This window comes from Athene noctua, chromosome 1 (genome assembly GCF_965140245.1).
Source record: "Athene noctua chromosome 1, bAthNoc1.hap1.1, whole genome shotgun sequence".
Classification (NCBI taxonomy): Eukaryota; Metazoa; Chordata; class Aves; order Strigiformes; family Strigidae; genus Athene; species Athene noctua.
In genome coordinates this window covers 127,234,102-127,260,469 of record NC_134037.1, presented here as the reverse complement: position 1 = coordinate 127,260,469, position 26,368 = coordinate 127,234,102, and the positions used below count along the sequence as shown (strand labels likewise).

Below are 26,368 nucleotides of genomic sequence, written 5' to 3'. Positions count from 1 at the left end.
TTTGCATGTGTAAAATGCAAATTACCCAGAAAAAAAGAAGCAAAATCCCCTTCCCCGTGTCCTCCAGTTTGCTGTTCTGGAGCTGTTTCACGTACATGCAGAAAATACAGAGGGTAGTTTATAGGTGTGCAGGTTATCTGTGGGCTTGCTGTCAGGAAAACAGTATTTTTAAAAGAATGGGAAATTCCCCACAATTTTGGCTTGAAAAAAATGCCCATGTCCATGGCAGCAGGCTTTGAAATGGACACACTGGGCAAAGGGAAGTTGCCAGAGTTACAATGAAAATTCCTGTTTGGTAAAGCGAGGTGCTGCAGGCATGTAACACAGCCATTAGGTGTCAGATTATGCTGTTTACAGGAATATATAAAATCTTCTAAATAGTTACGATAGCAATAATATTGTGGAATTTTATGAGGTTTTAAATTCTTACACTTTACAAGGTTTCAGTTTACATCTCGTGTAATATGCCAATGAATACATCCAAAGAATATGGGGGTGTTTGGGGGGGAAAAGAAAGTGATGCATGTATAACAGCAAATACTTTGTGACAACCAACTGCTAAATGGGATGTTGGGATAGGTCTAACCAGTTATATCAAATCACCTTTATTGAAATTTTATTAAGTACTTGCAGCAGACCAGGTCTGAATCCAATATGTACTGAGACTTGGGTGTCTGGGTTAGGAGCTGATCCAGATCCTCAATACAGGTTTTTTTTTTCTGGGAATTGTTACATTTTCAATATTTGGCCGTTTTCTTTTGGGACAGTGACATTTTTTACATGGAGGGAAAGGACATAAATGATATTTCTAAATTCCAAAATTGAATGTGGTTTTTGCTGTTGATTTATTAAGCAATCTGTATTCATGCAGAAGTGAATTTTCTGAGAAAGCAATCAAGTTCTCACAAGAAACTTAACTTATGATTGAATTTTAACATTATCTTCAATTAAACCAGTATTTATTTTCTGTCTCTTAGGATTAGTGCAGCACAGCTATGTTAATGTCAGGCAAAAATGTGCTGATTGTTGACCTTGCGTTGGCCTGTGTTCAAAACCCAGGCGTTTGTTTATGTTCAGGATGCTGATCTTATTTGCAAATTATTTTGGGGCACTGGCAAGATTTGTCTTCACTATCTCAGAAAACATCAGCGTGTTTTAGTTTTACAGAGAAGAACTTTATCACATTCTTTATTGTTCTTTGAAATACAAAAAAAAAAAAAAAAGAAGGTGATTTGACTAATCAGTCATTCGAGACAAGTGCAAAAACTGTCAGCTAATGCAACAAATATCCTTCTTGAGTATCAAGGTACTGCCAGTATCCTAAGCAGTTATTTCTCCACTTCACTAATCTTTATAATTGGCTTGTCTTTTACTGCCATTAATTAAGTGATGTAGTAGCCCATTAATAATTATAAAAGAGTGACACACCTCAGCATTTTCACCTTTCAATAATAGATGTCACGCTTCTGTTGTTTTTTTTCTAATTTAAAATAAAAAGTAGGCCAAAAAAAGTGCATTGTTTTAAATGTATATATTTATTTTGGTGTCTTATAGCACCCTTACCCTTCAGAAGAACAGAAAAAGCAGTTGGCACAAGACACAGGGCTCACTATACTTCAGGTGAACAATTGGTAAGTAATTTTCCTTAGTGTTTCTATACGGCCGCTGGCACCCTCCGACTAACGCTTTGCAGTTTTGAGGACACACCTTGCCCTTGTCTGCTCCCCACACCCCACCACCACCCCCTCCCAGCAGTTTATTGATGCAAAAAGGATATAGCTGGGTGAGTGGTTTCAGTGATGGGAACTAGGAGGTTTGCCACTGCAGAAAACAAGCCGTATTTGTTTTCCCATTGATTGAGCAGATTTCAGTGTATTCACATTTAGATACCAGTCTTCCTTCTGGCTGAGGATGTGTCTGCTTCAATAGGAAGCCACATGCATCTTTAGAACTTTGGTCTTGGAAGAGGTTGAGATGTTGGGTGAAAAAAAGGGGCAATTGGCCCCATTTCTGCAGAGCGTATTGTTATTTTGGGAGGTTGTCATACTTTTAAAAATGTTGTTAGTGGGGTTTTTCTTTTGACTGATATCCTTCTATCTCTTTACCGGTTTGTTTTAGAAGTCCAGTTTTTGAAAGCTTGACTAAACTTTGAGGACAACCTGTCTCTTTGCTGCTAAAGTATGGTGTGGAGCAATTTTATTTATTCCAGCTAAGGGTTGCTGGAGCCCCTGATCTGTTGTAGTAGCAATTTGTTTGAAGGAAATTAGGATCCATTGGGACCCATGCTATGTCTGAAATGGATTTTGGGTTGCTGACTGTACAGGAGGCAGTGAAAATTACTTGTGATTTTGAAAATTACTTTTGATTTAAGTATAAAAACACAACAGCAAACCCTTAAAAAAAAGTTTGATTTATTACCTTTGTTACTGCATCAAAATGCAGGTTGCTGCCACTATTACAGAGCAAGTGTTGTATTTGAAGTGTATTGCAATCTAATACCTTGTAAAACTAAGTGTATCTAATTAATTGTCCTAATATTTTTAGATTAGTGTTTATGATGGGAAACCTTATCCTCTTTGAAGTAATACCCAGAAAATGGCCAAGGCAAACAGCGAGCCTGCTGGGGAAAAGGGAGGGAGGAATGCCAGTTTGAAGACAAAAGTATTTTTTTCCGTTCAATAAGTGTCAGAGATTAATATTACTGAAGCTCTGATTACATGGCCTAATCCATTTTAGTGAATAAATTTGGTCTTGATGTCCATTGCACCTACATTAACAAACCCTTCTCTCTTAGAGAGAGTAGGAGCCTATGGGAGAGATTTCAGATATATTAAACCCCATTACAGAAAATGTAATTTCTGTCAATATAATCCCATGTATTCTTCAATTTAGTACTTTAGAGATAACAAGCTACTTACAATATATTTGCCTTTGGAGGATTAATTTACAAAGTGCACTATCTGGGAGACACAGGCAGGCTCACATAAGCATAGCTTGTAAGGGTTATCAATTTCTGTGACCCCCACAGCAGCCCTGGGAGATCAATTTTTTGAAGCCCTTTAAGACACTGAATAGAGGAAAATACTGAATACTTAGTGTATGTGAAGTATGATTCCAAGATACTTACTTTAGAGAGGAGGAATAAAAGGCACTAAACATAAAATATGTAACCCACAGTATTTTGGCTCAGCCAGAGAAAATTAGTGTTTGCTTCAGCTTTATGACCTCCAACCTTCATACAGGCAATACCCTAATTTATATGGATGTCCTTGAGTTTAAGAGTAGGCGCTTTGGCCAGTTGAGAAGCTGTGTATGTTCGTTGGGGGTCTTATGGAGGAATGGGTGAAACGAGTGTGTGCTGCTTTGGAGGGGTCTGGCAGCATAGGATTCATCAAGGGCAACTATGTCAGTTCAGGATGGGCCATCAAAGAAATTCTTCAAGATGATGGACATGGGATGTTTTGAACTAAAGCTGGTGGAATTTCTCCCAACTGACTTTCCAGGGTGTTTTTCAGTACCAATCTTGTCTCAGATTTGAGGACTTTTTACTTTGGCTTTGTGTCAGATGTGTTTTTATAAGTTCCTTAAGTGCAAGGGGAAAAAAAAAAAAGTAGGTCAAAATACATTATAACTGAAGTCTTGCGCATGTAGGGCAGGCTTCCTCTGCTTGAGCTAGTTTGGAAATTCTGCAGTGGTGTTACAATTGTATAAATTATTGAGACAATTCCCCTTCCCTCCCTAGCCCCACAAAGATTTAACACTGTAGAGACAGTCGGGGCTTTCTTAAATCACAGGTGGTGGGCAGAGATGCCAAAATATGGTAATTCAGCCCCTGCTTTTTAAATGGATGCTGAGAAACGAGGAGGCTGTGAGGTCGTGGCTGAGTGTTCAGGTTGCACACACACACAGACACAGGTGCATCCTCAGGAAATGTCCAGCCATGGAGTGATCAATGAGCTACTCATCCCCTCCCAAATCCTGGGGGCTATGGGACAACACTCTCCCAGCCTTTTGCCTAATCTCTTTTCTTCTAAAGAAGTACGCAGGAGAAGAAACTCTTCTTGCCTAAATTGTTTGCTGCAGGGAAGGGTTAACGTATCGTTTCTGGTTAGCTTTGCCTTTCTTTAGCGGACTCATAAGTCATTCAGCCACAACTTGCAAAAAATTTTGCCTTCTTCCTTAGATTTTTCCAAACTTGTTAACACACATGTACATTTTTGTATTAATGATGAGTCATTGTAAATCACTGTTGCAGAGATTAAATAAAATGCTGAAGGGCAGGCTGGGTGCAGATCAGTCATAAATTATTGGCAGCAACACAGCATGTGGGAATACATGAAATGTGCATGAAAAACATAAACTCATGTCTGGTAGCATGGTCGTTAGCCCAGACTGGGAATGCTGGATTTTCTGGGTGGAATTAGAAGTTTGCCACAGAGCAGTCATTGAAGAGAGCATTTGTTTTCTTCAGATTGAAAGCATTTGAACAATTTTTTTTTTGTCATATTTTGAATGCCTTTACAGTATGTGCTAGTTGCATACTTCAGTTCTCTGCTGTAATGAAAAAAATGGCGCTTTTCACATATGGTCTGCCCGGTGTTCAGGCTCCCTGGGTTGATGCACACAACTCCTATTGATGGTGGAGGAGTCACAGGAATGGGGTGATGATGTGAGATGTGCCAGAAAAATGCATCAGTGGTAGGGCACATGTCTTTAAAAATACCACAGTTTTAACTTGACCCTTTTCCTTGACTGGTTTTATTTTTTTAAAGTAATGAAATAATACATGCAGAGGATTTTTCCCTTTTTATTTCTTCACACATGATGATTTTGCTTGTTAATCACCAGCATTTCCTTTCAGAACTATCTTTTTTGCCGCAGTCAAATGTTTCTGTCACGAGAAGAGGGAGCCCTTACCCTGTTGCAACAAAAAAATAATCTATGGCAGGTAGGAAGGTAGCAGAGTTCAAGATGCCTAAATGAACCCTTCAGCTCTCTGTCTTGTTAGTCATTTAACCCTGCAGCAGTTCAGGGTTCAAAGCATGGTAATGTGAATGAGAAGGGGCACTTGTATGATCTTGACAGCGTTGCATATATGGACAGGGAAGGGACCTGACCAAGTACAGGTTAATAAGGTGCTTTTCCCCGGTGATAAAAACTGGGATTGAAATATCCAGGAGGTGTGATCCAATCACTTCTTACCTCAGTTGAGAGCCAGCCAGGCTATATTGAACAATCTATACGGTTTTCTTGTTTACTACATCCCAGCTGAATCTCTTCCTGTTAAGAACTAATGGTAAATAATTACTGGTGGTACTCTATGGAGAAGAGAGAGCAGTTCTCGTCAAGGGCTGAATTAGGTGTCGGATGCTTGTTTATGTTTTAGGGAAGTCTACGTATGCACAGATAAACATATATTTGTAGAATACTGTGGCTATCTAACCTCTCTATATGTGCATGTGTGTATGTGACTAACTCTCTAAATGGAGTACAACTGCATTAAAATGATCTTACAAAAAATGATTCAGTTTGAAAATTCAAATCCTTAAAACTCTAGGTTTTTATTGGGTGTTTCCATTCTGCTTTTTCCAAAATACTCTTGTGCTATCTAGGGCACAGATGAGACAATGATGGAGCAGCTAGTCAATATTTTATCTTACCCTCATTCTTCAGTGCTTCGTTTGTTGAGCTGTATTCAAACCGTGCTTGAAGATGGAATTAAAAATTACTGCTGGACTTTCATATAGTGCTTACTGCTGTAATACCCAAGTCCTCCCCTGACCTCCATTTGCCTATATATGCATACAGTTGTGAGTCTACATGATTTTTTTACAGTTCCCCTGCAAAGAGAGAGAATAGTGTTGTCCTGGTTCACAGGTGAAGTGAGACTCAGGGAGGTTCAGGTCCAGCACAGCCACCTGTCTTGGGTTGGTCTGGGACTGTGAGATGACTCAAAATGACAGCAAGTTATCCACATTTAAGGTTCAACCACTGCAACTTGGAGTTTCAGTGTAAACTCCAAATTTTAAATGCCTCAGTGTCTTACATTTCCAACCTCCAATGTTGGGTATGGAGAGATGCAATAAATCAGTAACTGCTGATGAAAAGTTTGAGTTTGATGATTTACTTTGGGTTTGATGATTTACTCGGTAGCACCTGGGAAGTCCAAGGCAGTACCAGAGCTGAGTGCACTTCCCCAGTGCAGCATTCAGCTTCTTCAGCCAGGACTGTTTTGCTTTTCTTGCTGTTTTGTTCAACTTCGACAAAGTTTATTTCCTGTAGAAATCAATTTTTCTACATTAGAGTGCCCTGACTTGTTCTTATAACAAACATAATCGTCATTGGGGTGGTTGAGGCATTGGGCCCTATCAAAAATTGTACTGTGAGCTGGTAACTGAAATGTTCACATACAAAGTAGGTTAAAGAATAAGGTGCAAGCAGCTCTACTAATGTGGTTTCCTAACTCTTGAGTTCTTGATTTTATGACCTTGGCTTCTTTAAATGTCAATTTTGTGTATAATTTCCTAGACTTGCAAAAAAACCAACAAACCCCAACCAAACACACTGGGAAAAATTATCAAATAATGTAAATGTCCCTAATCTCACTCTTGGAGACAGCTGAGTTACTTTTGCTGAAACTTTGTAAGGAATAAATTTTAAAAAGGCTCCAAGACCAGCCTGAAGATGAGCTTGAAAAATCTGAGATAGGTTTGCAATAGGAAGACCAGACCACCTTACTATATGTAGCACAGCCAGCTCAGGGCATAGACACCCAGAAATACTTTATTACTCTTTTAGCCCCATCATAACTCCCCTCCAGCAGGAAATTTTCTCCTGCCTCTGTTTGTTTGTTTGCTTGTGGGTAAGCATAGTGGTAGAGCTTTGCTGTGGTAGTCACGTGGGGCAAGGGATAAAGCGCTTTGCCCTGGCATGGGCAGGCAGGGTAGTATGATGGGGACGGGACGATTTTACACTTCCGGGGGAGATCGCTCCCCAGCACCCAGCGATGAATGGGGAGCACCACTGCGAGGGGTGTCCTTTCCATCTGCTTGCTGGTCATGCCCAGCCTGGCTTGCAGATGGTGGGGTTACGGATGGAGCAGATGGGGCAGGTGGGGACGATGCAGATTGGGACATGCAGATTGGGGGCATGGGGGAAGATGCTGATGGGGCAGATGGGAGATGCAGATGGAGGGATGCAGATGGGGGGATGCTGATGGGGTGGATGGGGGAGATGCAGATGAGGACAGATGCTGATGGGGCAGATGGAGGGATGCAGATAGGGCAGATGGGGGGATGCTGATGGGGCAGATGCAGAAAGCCCCTGCCCGCCCCTCCAGAGAGTTGCAGGGATGTCTGTGTGTTTCTCCATCCTGCTGCCTTTTGGAAAACAGTCCCAGGCCACTGTCTTCCCACTGTGTTTTTTGTATCATAGCATGCCTGGGGTTTGGTGATTCCCATGTCAGCCCCTGGGAGGGGATGGAAAGGCTCATGCACAGGACTGGGTGTTTAGTGTAGACATCATCTTCACTCAGTTCCTTCGCTGAGGGCGATAGTCACCCCGAGCAAAAGGCCAGCACATGACCAGTGCACCACTTTAGTCCCACTTAAGCACTATTTTTAGGGTGTAAGTGGGGGAGGAGGCCGGCAGGGAGGGAGTATAGCAAAAGCAGGTGCTGGTCCTGTACGCAGGGGTGGTTTTTCAACCCTGCTCCCTGTCAAATCACAGGCTACAATAAATAGGCAAAATACTGTTTGCCACTTTGCAGAGCATATTGTATGCAGGGATTTTTAATCCTAGGCAAGTAAAATATCTGCTTGTTTTCAGATGTATCTATTACTGCTTTTGTTGAAGTAAACAGATTAAACGAGAAAAGGTCAAGATGCAATTTGAATCTGTGTAAGAACATAACAAATACTTTTCTCAGTAATCAGATACAGTAAATACAAGTACTTATTTACTTGTAAATGTTAAAACATTCACAAATTATCCTCTCAACTTCAGCAATATGAATTTAACCCTCAGATTTTGGAAACTATTTACTTTTGTTCTCTGTGTTTCAAGAATATGTATACAGAAGTTATTTAAACACTGTTTTGTTAATGGGAATACATGTGAAAGCAGGAAAAAAATAGAAATAAGAAAGACTATATGTTTAAGAAATATGTATTGTTTGTTATTCCAGTGTAAAATAAGACAGTAGGTGTTTGCAACGTGACAATCATTCCCACCCCCCACAAAAAAAAAAAAAACAACAAACAACAAAAAAAACGACAAACAAACCAAAACAACTGCAAAGCCACAAGAAAACTATTTAAAAAAGGATCTCGCTGGGTGAATTGTTATACCATTTGAGCAATTCAGAATATGTGTGGTAAATTAGCTGATCTAAATGTACCATGTGCTGGGCTTTTCAAGCAGATTTTTACATTTATGTTTTCACTAAGTCTTAGCTAATTGTTATGCCTTTCACCTTGAATGCCAATTGTAATAATAATATTACATCTGTAGTCTATTTCTCTGTTCTTAAATTACAGCAATCAGGAATACTCACTAGGTAAAATCCTGTATAGTTACTCATAAGAAAATATTGAAATCAGACGAAAAAATGTTTAGCTTGCATATTGCCTTAGACAGCCCTGGAGAGCTGCCAGGCAGCCAAGGTATTATTAGAAAAGCTGAGCAAATAGCTTACAGGGGGAAGAATTGTGAATTTAGAGCCATCAGGTACCGTTGTATCACTGGATTTTAGGCTGGTATTTTTTTTAGTTCAGTAAAGCCATTTAAAAATACAGCGCAGTGGTTTAAACATGCAGGGTTTGTTTTTTAGCGCACGGGTTTAAGGAGTAGCGATACAGTTTTGGCACAAAACACGGGTATTTTTCCAAAGAGGGCAGATACTTGGAGGAGGTGGATAAAGAGGTTTTTTTGGGAAATGCTCCCCTTGGCCTCTGGGACTTCAGGTGGAGCACAGGAAGAGCTTTCGCCCTGGAGAGCTGATAGACCCTGGATTTCTTGCTAAATTGTGTGTTGGCAGTCTCCACCCCCCCCAAACTACCTCAAAACAGGGGTCACTGTCCAGGAGCACCAGGGCAGGATGTTTCCCCTAACCATTGCTCTGACATCCCTTGGACTCAGCCTGAGGAAAACCAGCCAAGGAAACACCATTTCTTTCAAGAGCAAACGTGGAATTATTTTGCACGAACTAACAGACTAATTAGTGGCGCCCTGAGCATTGTGTAAATAAAATAACTGGTGTTATTTTATTCACATAGATGCTTTTTTGAAAGGGCGAAAGGTCAGTTCCCACTGCAGAGCATTGCATGCTCCAAACAGGGTTTACCTGCCAATGGTCTTGACTAACAAAAGGCGCTTGGCACTTGAGAAATTAATACACAGTCCCAAAACCCCCTGTTTTCCCTTGGTCCTTCCATCCTCTTCTGGGGTGGTTTCGTACCCGTCAAGCTTTTTTTAGTTAGTGCATTAATATTCTGTGATGAATGCACCGTGAGGTGTCAGGAAAATAAGATGAAACAGCACTGTGCAAACATTCACCACTTGCTCTTTTCTCCACTCCTGTCCTAGCTTTGCTCTGCAGGATCAAGGTAGGGGTCAGAAGGCTTTGTTTGCTACTTTTTATTTTAAAAGTCTGAGATTCAAGTGTGCAGTGTCTCAAAACAAGAGTTTGGCTTAAAGAAAAAAACATCCAGGACACTATTGTGTTGTGGAAATGCTGTGTTGCAAGTAAGGGGAGGGTTCCACATCATCTTCTGTAAATACAGTTCTCAGAGTTTGGTTTCTTTTTAGTGCAAGAGATGCTTCCAACAGGAAAAATACCTATAAAAAATAAAATAAAAATTATATACCCCAAATATATTAAAAAAAAAAAAAAGAGAGAGAGAGAGAGAAGGGGAGAGTAATGGTTTGTCATTGCTTTGCAAGTCAGGTTTTGGTCTATTCTTGTCATAGCTATCTGAAGTGTGTTTACATATAGTTTGCCTTTCTGGTATTTTGTGCTTGCACAGACCTGATCTCCACCTATTTTGTGTCAACAGTTGCTGAGGTTGGTGTAGAGCAACTTTAACCATTGCAAACTGAAGCACCAACACATGGAGAATGGTGCCCTCAGAGACCCTCTCTCGCACTTACATCAGGCGCTTGCTCTGGGCTGCACCTACATAAAAAGTCAGCCTGAAATATTAAAAATGGGGCAAATGTTGTCTCCTTCTTGGCTAAACCAATTTTCTCCTCTCAAAAATGAAACACAGCCAGAGGCACAGGGCGAGGACGTGCTTTTGAGGGCGTGTGTTTTGCCCTGCCTGCCCTGAAATGATTTCGGTGTAAATGATGTATGGCTGGCTATATCAGCGCTAGTTCTAACGAGGCTTCTGCCTTTTATTTTACTTTTAAAACAAAAAAGAAACAGCAGCAGATGCTGCTGAAAAAATATTACTTCCGCATTCTACAACGAAATCTAGGTCATGTAACAGTTTCACGGGTTATTTTTTTTTTTTTTCCCTGCTCAGGTGCTGTAGTCCTTGTGGCTTTCTTTGGCTAATGATAAAGTGGAATAGCTCCTTTTTAATTCAGATTTATCCTAGAGATGTCTGACTTCTCACCTGGTTTGTAAAGGTGGTTCATACCATCTAGGGCCTGATCCCTAAGCTTTCTGTGTCCCATGGCCTCACAAATTATTTTTATCTTTGACATTATTCTGACCTCCCTGTGTGTGTTTTGTTTGCCTTGTTTTCTGAGGATGTCTTTTCTCCTGCCCTGAATAAATGCCGTCAGGAGTAGGATTATAAGCAAAATGAATTACTTAATGGGAAATTATGTTTAGATAAAGTAGATTACAAAGTAGGTTATTAGTAGTGGTTAGAAAACAATGTTTTGAAGTAGGATGTCTTGGGGGGGAGTTTGTCCAGAAGTGCGGGGTTGTTTTTCAGGTTGGCTGTGACTCAGAGTTGTATCCTTTGTGGCTTCTGGAAAAAAAAAAAAAAAAAAGGAGAAAAAAATTCAAACCAGTTTTGCAGGTGCCCACATCACATGAAATACACTAACATGCTTGTGTCTGTTGTCTCAGTAGCGGTGGGGAGAATCTAACCACAGGAATCACAACTTCCCTCATCTGCCCTGAGCTGATGTCTTGGTGTGTAGACCACAGTGAGGTCAAAGAGTATTTCATGTGTGAATCACGTGTCCCATTTAGGGCTTCATTATGTCTTCTCTTCTTGAGGGCTCCAGGATTTCCCCCAAAGATACTTGTCAGGGCTTTTGATTTGGCTACCCTGGGTGCGTTTCTCCTCATACTGCGGGCTGGAGAAGCTGGTGTGGGGTATGAAGTTACTCCGTTCTCTGTAAATAGCCTTCTGTAGATGCGGAGGCTGAGGACATCCATCCAGGAGAGCAGACAGATTGTTTCTCACATCCTTCAGTGAGTGGGAATGCACCTAAACCAGCAGCCAGATGTGGGAGCAGCCTCTCTGCTTTCTCTTGGGCTGGAGGACAGAGCAGGGCTTCCAGATTCCCATGCCGTATGCAGTATAGGTTTGGACAAGGCTCCCAAGTTGATGTATGGAAAAAGTCTTGGACCTCAAACGAGGAACTGTGTTTAGATGACTTGTGTGGCACGAGAAAGCTTGTGACCTCTCACAGACACTACAATCCCTCAAGAGGTTATGCTGATTCAGCGAAGAAGTTGCTGGGAGAGAGGAGTGTTTTCAAAGTAGTGAGTATTTTGCTATAAATTCTCACTGATTCCCTGCATAACCCCTGCCATCGAGCAAAACTTGGGTTGCTGGTTTAAAGTGATCTGTTGAAGACAAGCCATTGGGTTGCACTGATGGAGTGCACCAGACCAGGACATGAGTTATGGAGTCCAGACGTGCTCTCCTGAAGGTTCAGATGGAAAGTTGAGGTTCAGAACCCCCTCAGAGCTGGGAGAAAACCCTGAGCTGGGAGATGCACATCACAGTCTGGGCTGCTGTCAAAGCTTGCGGGGAGCCTGCGCACCCTTTCCCACAAGCGTTTGGGAGGTCCTGAGGTTTGTGGCATCATCTGTGCATTGAAGCACATACATCTCTATCCCAGCAAAGATGGTGCATGGTGTGGTGCTGAGATGAATCACTCTCCAAATCTGCAGTGGATCAACAAGCAGGCAGCATCAGTCCTCAGGCAGGGAGAGCATTTTTGTGTGAGGCAAGACATTGGCTGGTAGAATGTTGTGTACCCAACCACAGGGCTGTATGGGGTCTAGTGCTGTCCCAGGCGAGAGTTAGAGCAGCCTTAGTGCTGCTCTACTAGATGAATCCTTGCCATATTCCTTAAAGGCTAATTGTGGCACACGGAGATCAGCAAAGTACAGCTGCACTGGGATTTGGGAGCAGGGAAGAGACGGGAGGTCAGCTCCGCTGGCGTTTTGCCATGTAAAGATTTCCCTTTACATCATCTGGCTGCCGAGGGCGAGTTTACATCTGCTTTGCACCCCGAGGGAATTGCAGTGTCAGAGAATGAGGTTGCAGCGATCCCTCCCCAGCGCAGCGGAGACCTGCAACACAGCCTCTGCTCCGGCTCCCTGGCATCAGCAGGGAGACACCTGAATGCTGGACCTGGATTTTCACCGGAAACTTTCCATGTCAGCTGAGCTTTTTTTGAGTGGGATTTGTGGATGAGGGGGGAGGAGGAGAGTGTACCAGAAAGGCCAACAGCAGTTTGCCTGTGATGTGGGAGGGCACTGGAGATGGGCAGAGCAGGGAGTGCATCTCCAGGGAGCCCTTCCCTGGGCACATGGCTCCACTCCTCTCTAGTGAGTCCCTCCCTTGTTTTTCATTCAGAACTAACCACATAAATACAAATAGGCTTTAGCTCCATCCTACTGTGGAACAGAAAATTTTGCAAGACGGGAAAAGTGTTTCCTGCTCAGCTTTCTTCTAAAGAGACCCATTGAGCAGCCACCAACCATGAAGCCCGCTCAGAGTTGGGGCTAGAGGAATGTTTGGGCCAAGGGAAAAGCAGGATCAGGAGCTTGTGGGTCCTACCTCAATGGAAGGCTATCAGCTGTCCCTTCTGCACCTGGAGCACAAGCCACCAGGCTCGCTGCCACCCTACGGTGTCACTGCATGGTGTCCTGTTGGGCTGGTGGCAGGGTGCTCCCCCAAAACTGGTCTGTTTATTTGGAGACAGATTGTGTCCCTGGTGACAGGATTTGAGAAGAAAGCATGGCAAGAGTGGGAGGCAGGGCTTAAGGGCTTGGGAGAAGAACAAGCACAGGAGGTGGCCAGAGGTAGAGCTGGTGCACGTTGGGCTGCCCAAAATGTAGGGCATAGCCTGCTCTCTTACAAGGAGCGCATACCTGATCCCATCTCTCTACTTGCTATTTTTGCACTCAATATGGTTGCTACATTAGCAGGGTTGGCTCGTGAGAGATTCAATAGCACTCTCCTGCTTTAAAGCAACTTTTCTGAATTCACAACTTGAATCCATCGGTGGGGTCACATAGTAATGCTTGAAGTCAGAAGCTATTTTTAAAACTAAATTGCAGAACCACACATGGCTTTCATTAGTGCTTTACATCAAATTTGTCAGCTAATTAGTGGTTTTTCATCACTAGTTTTTGCATAGTATTTTATTTGTTCGCTCTTCAATATTGTCTTGCTACACCCCCAGCCCTATATACAGTCCCTGGCGCTGGTGCTGCCAGCGGAGGAGGGAAGAGGAGGAGAGCTTTCAGGAGATCTTCCCAATCCTCCTGATAGATAGACTCCCTGTGTTTGGAGTATATTCCAATATTACGTGTTTGGAGTGGGCGGTTAGAAGCCTGTGTACTCTCTTCCCTCCCTACCTCCATTTAGTGTTGTAAATGATGTATTGCAGTCCTGAATTGTCTTCAGTTCGGAGGAGGAGGAGGAGGAGAAACCAAGAAAAGTTGCCAAACATGACTTCATAAGGTTTGACTTTAAATTGAACAAAGTTTCTTGAGCGTCTTGGATTTTTTTTTCTTTACAAATAAAGGGAGTACAGAGAGCATGGATTGCTAATGACTGGTAGTTACGGGTCATTAAGCTCACTAACTGCCTTCAGGATCAGAACTTTCTAATAATGGCAGTAAGCACTCTTTTAACATTTATTTCTCATTTTAGGGATGGGGAGATGTGATTACCATTCAAGTCTGCAGTTATTTTTTCTGTTCATAATTACATAGGGAGCTTGCTATTTTTAAGGCTGTTTTTAAAACACTTGAAAGTATTCAGTGAAATAATTTCTGTGGGGTTTTTTCTTTTCTTTGACTGACTCCTTAAAAAGCTCTGGAAAACAAATACACAGGAAAAAATGAAAATATGTTAAAATAAGGAATAAAGCAGTTACTGAAGTGTAATAATCCCGGTTTATAGCACACTTTCCATTTAAATTGTTTTTATTAGAGATAAACCTGTTAAGCGTTGAGGAATTAAGTGCTGAATAGAGAAGGTTGTTTCACTGCTGTATAAATGAAGGATCCCAGTATGCAGAAAAGAATATGCCTGGTTTTACAAGTGAATTATTTGCCAGCTTGAAGGGATCTGGTTACTTTGGCATCTGTTATAAAAATGATGATTTGTTTTTTGTCAAGAGGGATGCTATTTTTTTCAGAGGGGCAAGAGAGATTTTAGCACTGGGGTTTGTAGGTACTGTGAGCTTTCTCATCGTCCTTACGCTTGGTTTGCTAGAAGGAGCTCAAGGAGAAAATGAGGCAGAAAGATTTTCGGGAATTTCTTGGCACTGCTAGTGATACACAGACTTCTGGCATGCAGCACTTTGGGACAATATGGAGAGGGAGCAGCCTGCAACTCCAAGTATCAAAAGTTAATAATGGTGTGAAGCTCTCCTCATTTGGGAGGGCTGAGGGGAAGAAAAATTCAATATACCGCTAAGTCTCAGCATCTCCTTTCAGACAGCTGGTCCTGGAATATTTCATTCAAAGACTGCAAATTGGAAGTCCCCACAATTGCTCTGTCGATTCTTGAGCAAAGGTGACTTTGGGAATTCATGACAGCAGAGGAAGGTCTTGTTTTATTCACTCAAAAGAAGTGAAATACAAGGGGAAGGGAGAAAGACCAGATCTGTGCAGAAAATGTCACTCGGGCTGTAACCTGAGCCTTAGCAAACTGTTTCTTTGGAGGGTTTGGTGACCCTCCGAAAATCCTTGCTCTCTGGCTGCTATTATTGTAGCCAATTTCCAACTAAAATAAGTCTTTTGTCATCACCAGCCATGCCGCCTCTCGCTGAGAAGAAACAAAACTTGTGCGTGGCAGCAAGGGCGGCCAAGCTGAAGGTCAGAGTGCAGAGGCAGATTGCTGCATCCCCAGGGCTGGGGCTGGATCTCACCCGTGGGACCGGCGATGCACCAACCAGGGAGACTGCCAGTGACCTCTGGGGACAGACCCCAGGCCAGAAGCCTAAGAGAAAACATCCTAGTAAAATGCAAATTGGAGAAAATAGGGTTTCCTCCTCTGCTTTAGGGTTATGCAGGTGGAATAGCTGGGATTTTCTTGCTTTTTGAGACATGGTGGAAAGCACAATCTCATGTATTCAAAAGGGCAAGGAAAAGTTAACTTGAAAAAAATAATAAATACTTTAAACTTCTGTGTTTGACCAACTGTTCAAACGTTTCCTCCATGCCAGATCCCTCCCTTAAAAAAACAAACAAACAAACAAACAAAAAAAACAAAAAAAACCAAACAGGCAACCCAAAGCACTGTTTTACAGAGTTCTTGGCCCTCCGTGGGCAGGCAGATGGGTACAACTTGTACACTGAGGGATCTTATGGTGTTTGTGCCACTACTGATTCTGCTCCTTGGAGGACAAAACCCAAGTCAAAAAACCCCTTCCACATTGGAACAAAGGTACCAATGCATAGAGCACCGGTATGGGAAAAAATATTTTATGCAAGTCTTTGAGCATGTGTGGGTCTTTACTCACATAAGTAAGGTTATGCAGCTGTCTTAATCATTAACTTAAGTTTTATGCTTAGTTGTATTTTGACAGCACTCTATTTGAGTAGCACTTAATACATAAATACGTTTTTTAGGTCCTGATTCCTCTGAACTTCTAAAAATTAGAGTGCTTTAGGATTTCTTTTCCTTAAAATAGGTGAATGTGAACATTCAGGAAAAGGGGCAGTGAGATTTTTCCTGTTAGCTTTTCTGTTCCATCATTTTTGTTGGTGTTACGTCAGCCTGGAGCTTTGGAAATTCAAAGAGTGATCAAAAGATCTTGGCCCTTCTATCAAGGAAAAAAACAGAAAGTATGAAGAAATTATCGCCATGCCTGTATATTTCTGCAGCAACAGCTAATTCGCAATTTTGCTTGCAAAGTGTTCTCAAATGTGATTTATAAACATAACAGCACTGCATTGTGCTCTCTCCAGGCAAGCCACATTAATAGTTTTAATCTGATGGGTTCTTACAAATTCCAGGTTTGGGTTGCAGGAAGAAACTTGAAAGTGAATACTTTCTCCTTTTTTTTTTTTTTTTTTTTTTAAATGCATAGTGATTTTGGAGTCTACTCTAATGCAAAGTAAAGCGTTCTGTTACAAAGGCAGGGAGGATGGGACAGAAGGTTAAAGGGCATCCTGGAAACAAACAGCTGGACCAGTTTATTTAAACAGATACAAGGATGGGGAGCTGACCTCCGTTTGACTTCTAGTGGGAGGAGCGAGAATGTCATTTTATTACTTTGCCCAGAAGGAAAATGTTCTTGCGTCTGAATTCCCCCCGAAGACATCCAAACACTGGGCTGTTTGGCAGAATTGCTACTTATAGAAAATACTTACATGAATGCGTAGGAAGAATATAACTGTTAAGTACCTGTGTGTAAAATGTTCTTAAAACAGATATCCTGAGCGATAGCATGGGGCAAACAGGTGAGAATATGTTTGACTGCAGGCACGTCTTGTGGATAATTATTGCTAAATTCTATGCAGTTTATTATTCTAGCTATACAGTTTATTATTGACCTCCCTTCCTATTAAAAGCACTCGTAGTTTGGAGGAGAAGAAAGAGAAGGTTCTGAAGTTGGGGTGTGCATGCTTTATGTTGCTCAGGGTTTCTTTGGGGTAAAAGCTTTTGGCAAATGAGGGTTTCAGTGACCAACCAATCTCACTGCTATCAAAACCCCTTCCCTCCTGCCACACTAACAGGTCCTGGCAATCAGACAGGAGAAGGATGGAGTAAACACAGCAAGAGACTGCCAGGCTTGCAGAAAGAAATGGCTGGGGCACTGGGGTTTTGTGTTGTTGTTTTACTTAGGAGAGTTACTGTGAAAATTGCTTTCTGCAAATGCAGATTAGAGATATTAAACAATTTTCTAATTGGTCATGGAGCTAAGGCAGCTAATGGGGAAAAAAAAGCAGATTTTTTTTAATTGCTTATTTTGCATGGTGTTTGTGCTACACCTGTGCTTATAATGAGAAAGGAGAATTAGTCTAACCTTCTGCTCACATGATTCTAATTTTCATGGTTTGTACAAGATAATGATAAACTGATTTGCAACACCATTTGCTGGAGTTGAGGGTTTTTTTCACTGGAAATGTGTAGAAAAATTGGTCCAATACTGTTGCTGACAAAACATGACCTAGTTCAGGTGTAAGGTTTCCAGATCGGCACCCAGAATTGGTGCCTTTGAGCCCATTTTCTCGAGACAGGTTTGATTAGGACACAACACCTTGATTAATTTTTGCGGGAGTTTGGTAACAGGAGTCAGACAGGGATGGGAGATAGGAAGAGACCAAAATCACTGTCCTTGTCTTTGACGAGGGCAAAACAAACAGCACGGGGTGGTGGCTTGCGATTCTTCTCCCCACTGGTGTAGAGGAATGGGTGGGCAGAGACGATTCCCACAGGAAGGTCCTGGCGGATTTATCTCTGCAGCAGAAGAGCTCCTGCTAAGCCACCCCAAGCAAAGGCAACAAAACAAGCACCAAGTAGCCCTTTGTGGACTTTACCATTGTGTTTTGCGAGTGTAGTGTGGTTTTACTCACACTCACGCTTCTTCCTTTACTAGTAAATATTGTGGCATACACGTATTTATTATTCTTTTTCTCTCTCATAAAGAATGTAAAGTCTTGTTATGAGGCTTTGCTGTGATTAAATCTCAATGGAGATGTTTTCCAAATGGTTTTTAACTAAGCTTTCTGATGAGCAAAACTGCAAAAGAAGTTCTTCTAATGCTCTTCAGACGGGTTCCCAGCCCTGGTTTTGAGCCTTCTCATTTCAGTGCCACGAGGACTGCCTGCAGAGGAGACCAGGGCACTTGTGATCCCTCTTCTTCTTCTGTTTTGCTCCAAATTATTTTGAATATTCCTTTCCTAAATAAGCGTTGCAAGACTAACTGAGGCAAAGAGCTACAAAAACGCAAGGAGTACAGTTGCAGATGGCTATTTTTAAAAATAGCTGTACCTTTTTTTTTTTTTATTTCCAAAGATCTGCTTTTCATTGTTCAGGGGGAATTTTCAGTAGTCCAGTAATTACAGTTTAACAAGATGTTTGCTGTAAATGGTCAGGCCTAGCTGGAGAAAACAGGATTATAAATTCAATTACTGTAAAGCTATGACCTCGCCTTGACCCCTCAGACTTTGCATAAAGAGAGAGGGGGGGAAAAAGCCCACCAAGAAATGGCTAGGAGGAATGCATGGCTCTGAAGTCCCCAGCAGTGTGACTTAGCGGTGATAAAACTCCAGACGTTCCCTCATTTGATGGGGTTCTGCCATCACAGTTCATTATCTTAATAGTGGGCATTAAAGGGGAATTAGGTTTGCAAGAGGTAGGGTCAGGTTTTGATAAAAAAAAAAAGGGAAAAAATAAGTCGGAGGACATAAGGCAGAAATGGCTCTAATGAGGGGGAGGTAGCAGATGCCCTCATGAGCATCTTGCTGGCTTCACCCATTTTTTTTTGTGTCCCATTCTGAATTGAGAAGAGCGTTGCTGGTATTGTTTCCTGAAAACTCGGCTAATTCCCCCATGAAAAGATGAAATGGAAGTGTCTGACTGTGGTAGAAAGCAGGCAAACATAAATCAGCTTGGAAACCCCAAGCTCGTGCTCTCAAAGGTCATCGGGGTTAGAGGTTTTGCAGTATTTGCATCCACACACAGCCCAACGGAGAGCACGGTGGCAAAGCAAGAGGGCTTGGGGATGGGTGGAAGTCATCCCCTTCAATAACCATTTGCTTTCCTCTTTTTTCTTGCAGGTTTATTAATGCTAGAAGAAGAATAGTTCAGCCCATGATAGACCAGTCCAATCGAGCAGGCAAGTCCCCAATAATAACTGTATTCAAGTCACGCAGGCAAAAAACCCATCCTCGAGCCATTCACCAGGAGGTCTATTACCTGGTAAATAAATGAGAAATGAATGCTGGGAATGATTGACAATTAAAATACAACCAGCTTTGTTTCATTACGACCCTAATCATTTTAACATGATTAAAACATTTTGAGGAGAAAAGACACTGAAAATTCAAAAAAAGAAACTAAAATGATCTGCTCCATGACCGGAGTTTCTGTACATGTTGAGGATTAAAGTGGTTGGGGTTTTTTTTAGCAGTTGTTTTGAGTTTTCCTTCCGAGCTCTTTCTGCTCCTGTGACCACTCCCTGGTGCATGGCTTGGTGTGGAATTGCTGTAAACTTTATTACCTGTCAAAAGGGCAAGGGGGTCAGAATCGCTTGTGGGACTCAGTAAAGTTCAAAGACATTCAATGAGGTAGAGCTTTATGTGCTTTAATAACCCAAGGCAGCTTACTTCTGAAGCTGGCTTTTAATGTACAGTTAAAACCTCAAGTTCAGGTAGTGGTACTTGGATAGGGTCCTTTTGTCCCTTGTCTCTTCTTTTCAGTTGCTGTCTTTTGAGATCACTGAGTGTTTGGGGGGTTTACTTAAGGGGGATCTATTTTTATTTTTTTAAAAAAGCTTGAGTTTTCACATGCTGGTTCTGTCTGGGATCTTGGCTCTCAGCTCTGTGTGGGTATTTACCATTGAGGAATAGCCCGTTACTCCCAGTTGATTTTGTTTTCCAAGTCTCACTGCCAAACAATCCAAATCCATCGTTGTCCAAGATGCCTTTGAGCCACGCTTCCTCTTTGAGTACATTCAATTATTTTGTCATTAGAGGTAAATATCTGTCACGGACGTGTTCAGGTCCTGCTCTTAGAAAGGCACACGGGTGTAATTTAACACACTGCGATTTCAGTGTGACAATTCCAGCCATAAAATCCAGCTCCTATACAGGTCTTTGCATTGACGTCAGCAGTGGCAGCAGCTGGAACTGGGTCTCCTCGTGTCTCGAGATTTCAGATTGCTAACTTAATTCCAAAACTCACAGTAGGAAATTAAGCCAAAACTAAGAAAGCTTGTTAGCCCAGCCGCTAAATTTGAACGGTAGATGTTTTTCCCTCTTTTTAGAGCCAGCATCAATTGCTGTCTCAGTCGGGGGGGGGGTGGGGGGGGTGGGGTGTGTCTTGATGTTGTTGTGAGAAGGGGTGACTCTTATGGCTGTCACTGAAAAGCCATGTTCTGCGCTTTTCCAGTAAGTCAAGGAACACCCTATAACCCTGATGGGCAGCCGATGGGAGGTTTTGTGATGGACGGCCAGCAGCACATGGGCATCCGAGCACCAGGTAAGATCCTGAGGAGTGTCACCCACCAATGGGTGACCTCATTTGTGCCACCACAGGTAACTGCACCTCCACCCTCCGCCATCATCTCAGCTGCCTGCCTTGCCTCGCCTGTCTTCTGCCTGCCTTCAACACCACCAAGGGGAACCAGGCATCTTCTCGCTTGAGTGGTCCTGGACCCTCTGCCATGCTGTGTTTTGGAAAGGGGCTTTTGGCACTATCTGTTGACTTTGCTCATTCTCTGGCATCTTCTTGGATTTTTATCTCCCTCTAGGACCTATGAGTGGAATGGGCATGAATATGGGCATGGAGGGGCAGTGGCACTACATGTAACCTTCACCTAGGTAACCAATGGCAAAGCCAGGGGGAAGTAAGTACAAACGGGGTCTTTGTTCTCACTTTGTCCGAGGGATATTTGTCTCCTTGCATTTCCCTATGTTCTCCCTGCCCATAGCCTCATGCTTGTTCCTTCCTTTCCATCCATCCATCCTATGCATGGGCTCCTTCGGGTTTCTCTCCCTTCAGTTCAGCTCAAGCTTTCCAACCTCCCAAGCCCCCCATGCACGCGCGCGCCGTATATTGACGCCGCCGTACATTGACGCCGCCATACATTGATGCTATTATCCATCCTCGAGCACATGACAAAACAAGAAGCAGCCAGGGAGGTGGGGGAGCCCGTCGTCTTGGCAACAGACTGATTTGCAAAATGTAAGCGGTCTGCAGCAGCGCAGGGAGAGGAAAGAGCATGTCCCCAAAGTGTCATAAATCTGTCTAACCGCAGTTGATGCATGAGTTACATTTCTCCCGCTAACCTGCAAGACACCAAAAAAGCCAGAGACTTCTCGTAGGTAAAAAAAAAAAAAAAAAAAAAAAAAAAAGGCAGCTTCACTTAGTTGCATTTTGGAAAACAATGGACAAAACTTTGATTTTATTTTTTTAAATTTTTTTTTTCAAGTTTATTTCTCTTTGTCTGTCCGTCATAATGGGATTACGTGTGGCAAAGGAAAAAGAGAGAATACAAAATAGAGGTGTGCGCAGCAGGCTATGGAGCTTAGCCCAGGCTAATTGACTATATCCAAATTAAGTATGCCATCACTTGCAGTGTGACAAATGGATTTGACTTATTCAGTATACAAAAATAGAGATCATTAATGCAATCTTCAGTGGCAGGCCTTGCAAAGAAAGCCTAGAAAAACTGTCCCAGTTTTTTTTTATTCCCCCTCTTGTCTTTTTATAGGGGAAAATACATTATACAAATTTTTGTTGTGGTTTCTTTTTTTTTTAAAAGAGTAAAGTGGTTTGAAACACTAAGACACCAGTACCATGTTTTAACGGTGCTGATTGTGTTCCTCTCACTGTCTCTGGAGTTAAAAGCAGTTATTCTGGCATCTTTGTTGTGCCCCCAGCCTATATTAACATAGGGTTTGAAGTTACCCAGTCCAAGCGTATTTCATAGTCGTCTTCTCTGGGCATGAGTCAAAACTAAGTTTTAACAATTAGCTGTGAAAACATTCCTCCGAGCTTGGGAATGCAACAGCCTTATTACCTCATCATGGAAATTTCTAGCTTAGTTAATTTAAATATTGTTTCTTAGTTTCTGGGTCAATTAAATTTAAATGATGTATTTTATGCTTCGTGACCAATTAAATTAATAGGTTATTACAAAAAATATTATCATCTTTTTTGATTAAAGAGCTGTGAGTACAGTATATTTTATAAGCAATTTTCATTAGTTCAAAACTGTTCCTTTAGGCTAGATTAAGCAGCTATTCATTGCTAGAGCCTTGAGACCTGATTCCAAGGTGTTCAGCGCATTCACAGTGCGCTCTTACTTAGAACTAAAGCCAATTGAACCTACTTAGCAATAGCGTATGCCTTTCACCCTTGATGATTATGGAGCTTATAGCTCTCCGAAACAATACACCTGTCAGTTCCCATCAGCTACAGCAATCCAAGCAGAAGGCAGAGGCCCACAGAAAGCAGGAGGTTTTATTGTTTTAGGTCCAATTTTTTTCTTATTGTTCTCCCAAACCCACTGAAAGGTTGACTGAGTTGCACGTCTGATTTTTTGGGGGGACAGAAGTGAGCAGGGGTAAAGAATTAATTGGTAACTGTTATTGATTATATATATATATATATATATTTAATGTGTTTAAAAACACAGGTTTGATTTAACAATCATCCTTAGTAATCCTATCAATTTCGGCTTCATATGAGGCCTTTGTTCAGCGATGTATGTGCTTGCTGTAAAGAGTCTGTTTGAATGGCACAAATACTTGGGACAGATTCCAAGCGATCAGGCTCGAGAGCTAAATAAATAACTGTTGATAAACCTCGACACCAATTTAACCCATCTCTTGTCCCAAGCCTGTCGTTAACTATTACAGAATCCCTGCCTTGTTTTCCCAGCACGCTTTTACAAGCAGGGAGACGGAGGCGGGTAGCTGGAGCAAGGCCATGGGGGATGGAGCCCACCTGAGAGCCCTCTTACCTGGCTTTGTGCCACCACCTCGTGTGACATTAGTCATCATCAGTCTGGTTCTGCCTCTGGTGTGCTTCCAAATCAGAAGCGCCTCCATCGCATACGTTCCTAACCATAAAAGCAGAGAGCGGTTTTATCTCCCAAAACTCTGTATTTCAAGGGGGGAGGAGGTTCTTGGTTTTCCTTTTTTACCTGAGAATCATTCCCGTTGCCATCATTGTGAGTCCATACGTAGGCTTGGATCCCACTGCCCTTGTGCACCCGTGACTCCATATCTCACCTTCAGCTCGAACCCGGCCTTCCCGTGCCCGAGCAGAGGAACTTCACGGCCTGATGTCGGTCACTGGTCCCCACCACTCACCGCCACCTCTTTCTCTCCGCAGGGCTGCAAAGTATGCCAGGGGATTATGTGTCTCGGGGTAGTCCAATGGGTATGAATATGGGACAGCCAAGCTATACCCCACCCCAGATGCCCCCCCATCCCGCTCAGCTGCGTCATGGCCCCCCCATGCATACCTACATTCCTGGACACCCTCACCACCCAGCGATGATGATGCATGGAGGACCACCCCACCCTGGAATGCCCATGTCAGCATCAAGCCCCACAATGCTTCATACCGGCGAGCCGTCAGTGAGCGGACAAGTGATGGACATTCATGCTCAGTAGCTTAAGGGAAATACGCGTTGTCTGCAACGACGGTAGATTTCAAACATTGTCTTTCTGCAATGACTATGGAATTCTTGGCGTCAACTTTGGACCAAGGGACGTTCCAATTCTTCACAGGGACCCTGAAAAGCAGGAAAACACCAACTGAAGTCAACTTCTGGGGACATGCTAAATACCTATATAAGACATTAAGAGAACAAAGAGTGAAATATTGTAAAATGCTATTATACTGTTATCCATATTACGTTGTTTCTTATAGATTTTTTAAAAAAAATGTGAAATTTTTCCACACTATGTGTGTTGTTTCCATAGCTCTTCACTTCCTCCAGAAGCCTCCTTACATTAAAAAAAGAAGCCTTACACTTATCCTGCAAATGACAGAAAGGGCTTATTTGCAGGATTTTTAGAGCATTAAAATAACTATGTCAGGCAGAAGAATCTTTCTTCTATCCTAGGATCTCAGCCATGCACACTCTCTATCTCTCTCCTCTCTCCTCCTCTCTCTCCATCTGTCTTTCTTCCCTTTCTCTCCCTTTCTCCCAGTCTCTCTCCCTCTCTCTCTTTCTAGCCTGGGGCGTGAATTTGCATGTCTAATTCATTTACTCACCATATTTGAATTGGCCTGAACAGATGTAAATCGGGAAGGATGGGAAAAACTGCAGTCATCAACAATGATTAATCAGCTGTTGCAGGCAGTGTCTTAAGGAGACTGGTAGGAGGAAGCATGGAAACGGAAAGGCAGTGTATTTGAAGCCTAATTGTCACATCAGAGCATCCTTGTCCCCATACAGCAACCACCACCTTGTACATCACTTCCTGTTTTATGCAGCTCGAAACATGGACTGAAGATTTATTTTTAATATGTTGACTTTCTTTCTGGGCAAGACATCAGTCATGTGTGCATTTTTTTTCCATAGTCCCATCATGGAGCATTTATGTATACATTGTAAATAAATTTTGTGCAAAAAGGACTGGAAAAATGATCTGTATTATTGCAATTTTTTGTAAAAGTAGCAGTTTGGTATGAGTTGGCATGCATACAGATTTACTAAGTGGGATAAGCTAATTATACTTTTGTTGTGGTTAAACAAATGCTTGTTGATAGCCTTTTTCTATCAAGAAACCAAGGAGCTAATTATTATTAATAATAATCATTGCACACTGAGTCTTAGAGTTTCTGATTGAAACAGTTTGGATTGTATAATAACTCAAAGCCCAGTTGTAGTAGTTTGAGTGCAGTAATGAAATCTGAATCTAAAATAAAAACAAATTATTTTTTGTCATGGTGACTCCACTGCTTGCAAAATTTGTTTCCTGCCCCCTTTCACTGTTTGTAGCCATTCTATCCCAAATTGGGAGCTGAGCAGCTACAAAATTCGGCTAGCTCTGGAGATGTACATATAATTTGCTATTTAAATATCAGCTTCATATTTAAAGAATGTAAAAGTAATGCTACGCTACGTAAAAAAAACTTTCTCAGAACTTGCAATGTAAATTGTCAGGATGGGAACTGTTGCTGTTAATAAATATAATATTGTAGGGCATTATTAGACAAAAATTTTTAACTAGTGTTACACCCACCCCACCTCCCCCCCGGCCAAATTACAGTTCTAATAAGTAGTTTAAATTATTCAAGCCAATGACATCCTCCATGTCTTTCTGGAACTGAACGTATGAAGGAAGGAGGAAAATAAAACTTGGAAAACATTGCCCGGGCGATGCATATTTGTAAGTAAATGACGTACTTGTGTGAGGGGCTGCTGGACCTCTGCAAGCGGAGGCTGGTGCAGGCCGTCCTCCCCTCATTAACCAATTTCCTCGCACAGCTGTACTTTCTGCACCGTAGCCAGCGAGTTAAATAGCACCAAATAGCCTGGTAGGCTGTGATACCTTGTCATTTTCTTTAAATAAAAAGAGTAAAATAAAAAAAGAAAAGTTTCCCGGGGGTAGGAAAAGGGCACAAATATCTTAATTAAGGCAAAATCATGTACAACTCCCCCTCTCCCCCCTGCACTCCTCCCAAGCCAGCCAGCACTCCCCGACGGGCCCCTGTCCCGGGGACGCTGCGGGGGGCTGCAGCCCCCCGGCCCGGGGTGCTCGTCCCCCCCGGGAGTTCTGCCGGGGCTGCCCCCCCCCCAGCTGAGGCCAGGGCTGGGAGGGGACAGGTAGGGCAGGGCTGGGGTGCAGGCAGGGCTACGGCAGGGTGCGGGCAGGGCAGGCAGTGCAGACCTTTCTGTATTTACCCCCCCAAAGCGGGGCTCTCTTCCCCCCGCAATTTGGATCTCCTTCCCCTCTTTCTTTTAACTCTGGGTTTTCTTTGTTTTCTTTTTTTTTCCCCCCTTTTCCGCCTTTTTTTTTTTTTTTTTTTAAAGGACCGCAGTACCGCCAAAGAGGCTACACATCCCGGCTCCTGCTTTGTGAGCCCGGAATAATGACACTTTTCTGCCAAAACATGAATGAACGCGGCTCGCTTTTTGCCCTTTTTTTGGTTGTTTTTTTGTTTTGTTTGTTTTTTTTTTTTTATTTTTTTAATGTTTCTTGAAAGACAAAAACAAACCGCCCTCTTGCATGCGAGGG

General features: G+C 42.4%; 1 protein-coding gene across 5 annotated transcripts in view; it reads left to right on the top strand.

The window, feature by feature from the left end:
* The window catches only part of MEIS1 (Meis homeobox 1), a 109,220-nt gene extending 84,146 nt beyond the window's left edge, over positions 1-25,074 (top strand). For 3 of the 5 annotated variants that reach the window (XM_074921773.1, XM_074921685.1, XM_074921858.1), the window contains 4 exons: positions 1,555-1,631; positions 19,223-19,281; positions 20,556-20,645; positions 23,508-25,074. In XM_074921773.1, the coding sequence (XP_074777874.1) occupies positions 1,555-1,631; positions 19,223-19,281; positions 20,556-20,645; positions 23,508-23,791 (510 nt within the window). In that variant the 3' untranslated portion in view covers positions 23,792-25,074. Of the gene's footprint in view, positions 1-1,554; positions 1,632-19,222; positions 19,282-20,256; positions 20,278-20,555; positions 20,646-20,916; positions 21,013-23,507 lie in introns of all 5 variants that reach the window. The other 2 variants (XM_074921937.1, XM_074922020.1) reach the window with 2 other exon arrangements.
* Positions 25,075-26,368: the final 1,294 nt, after the last annotated feature.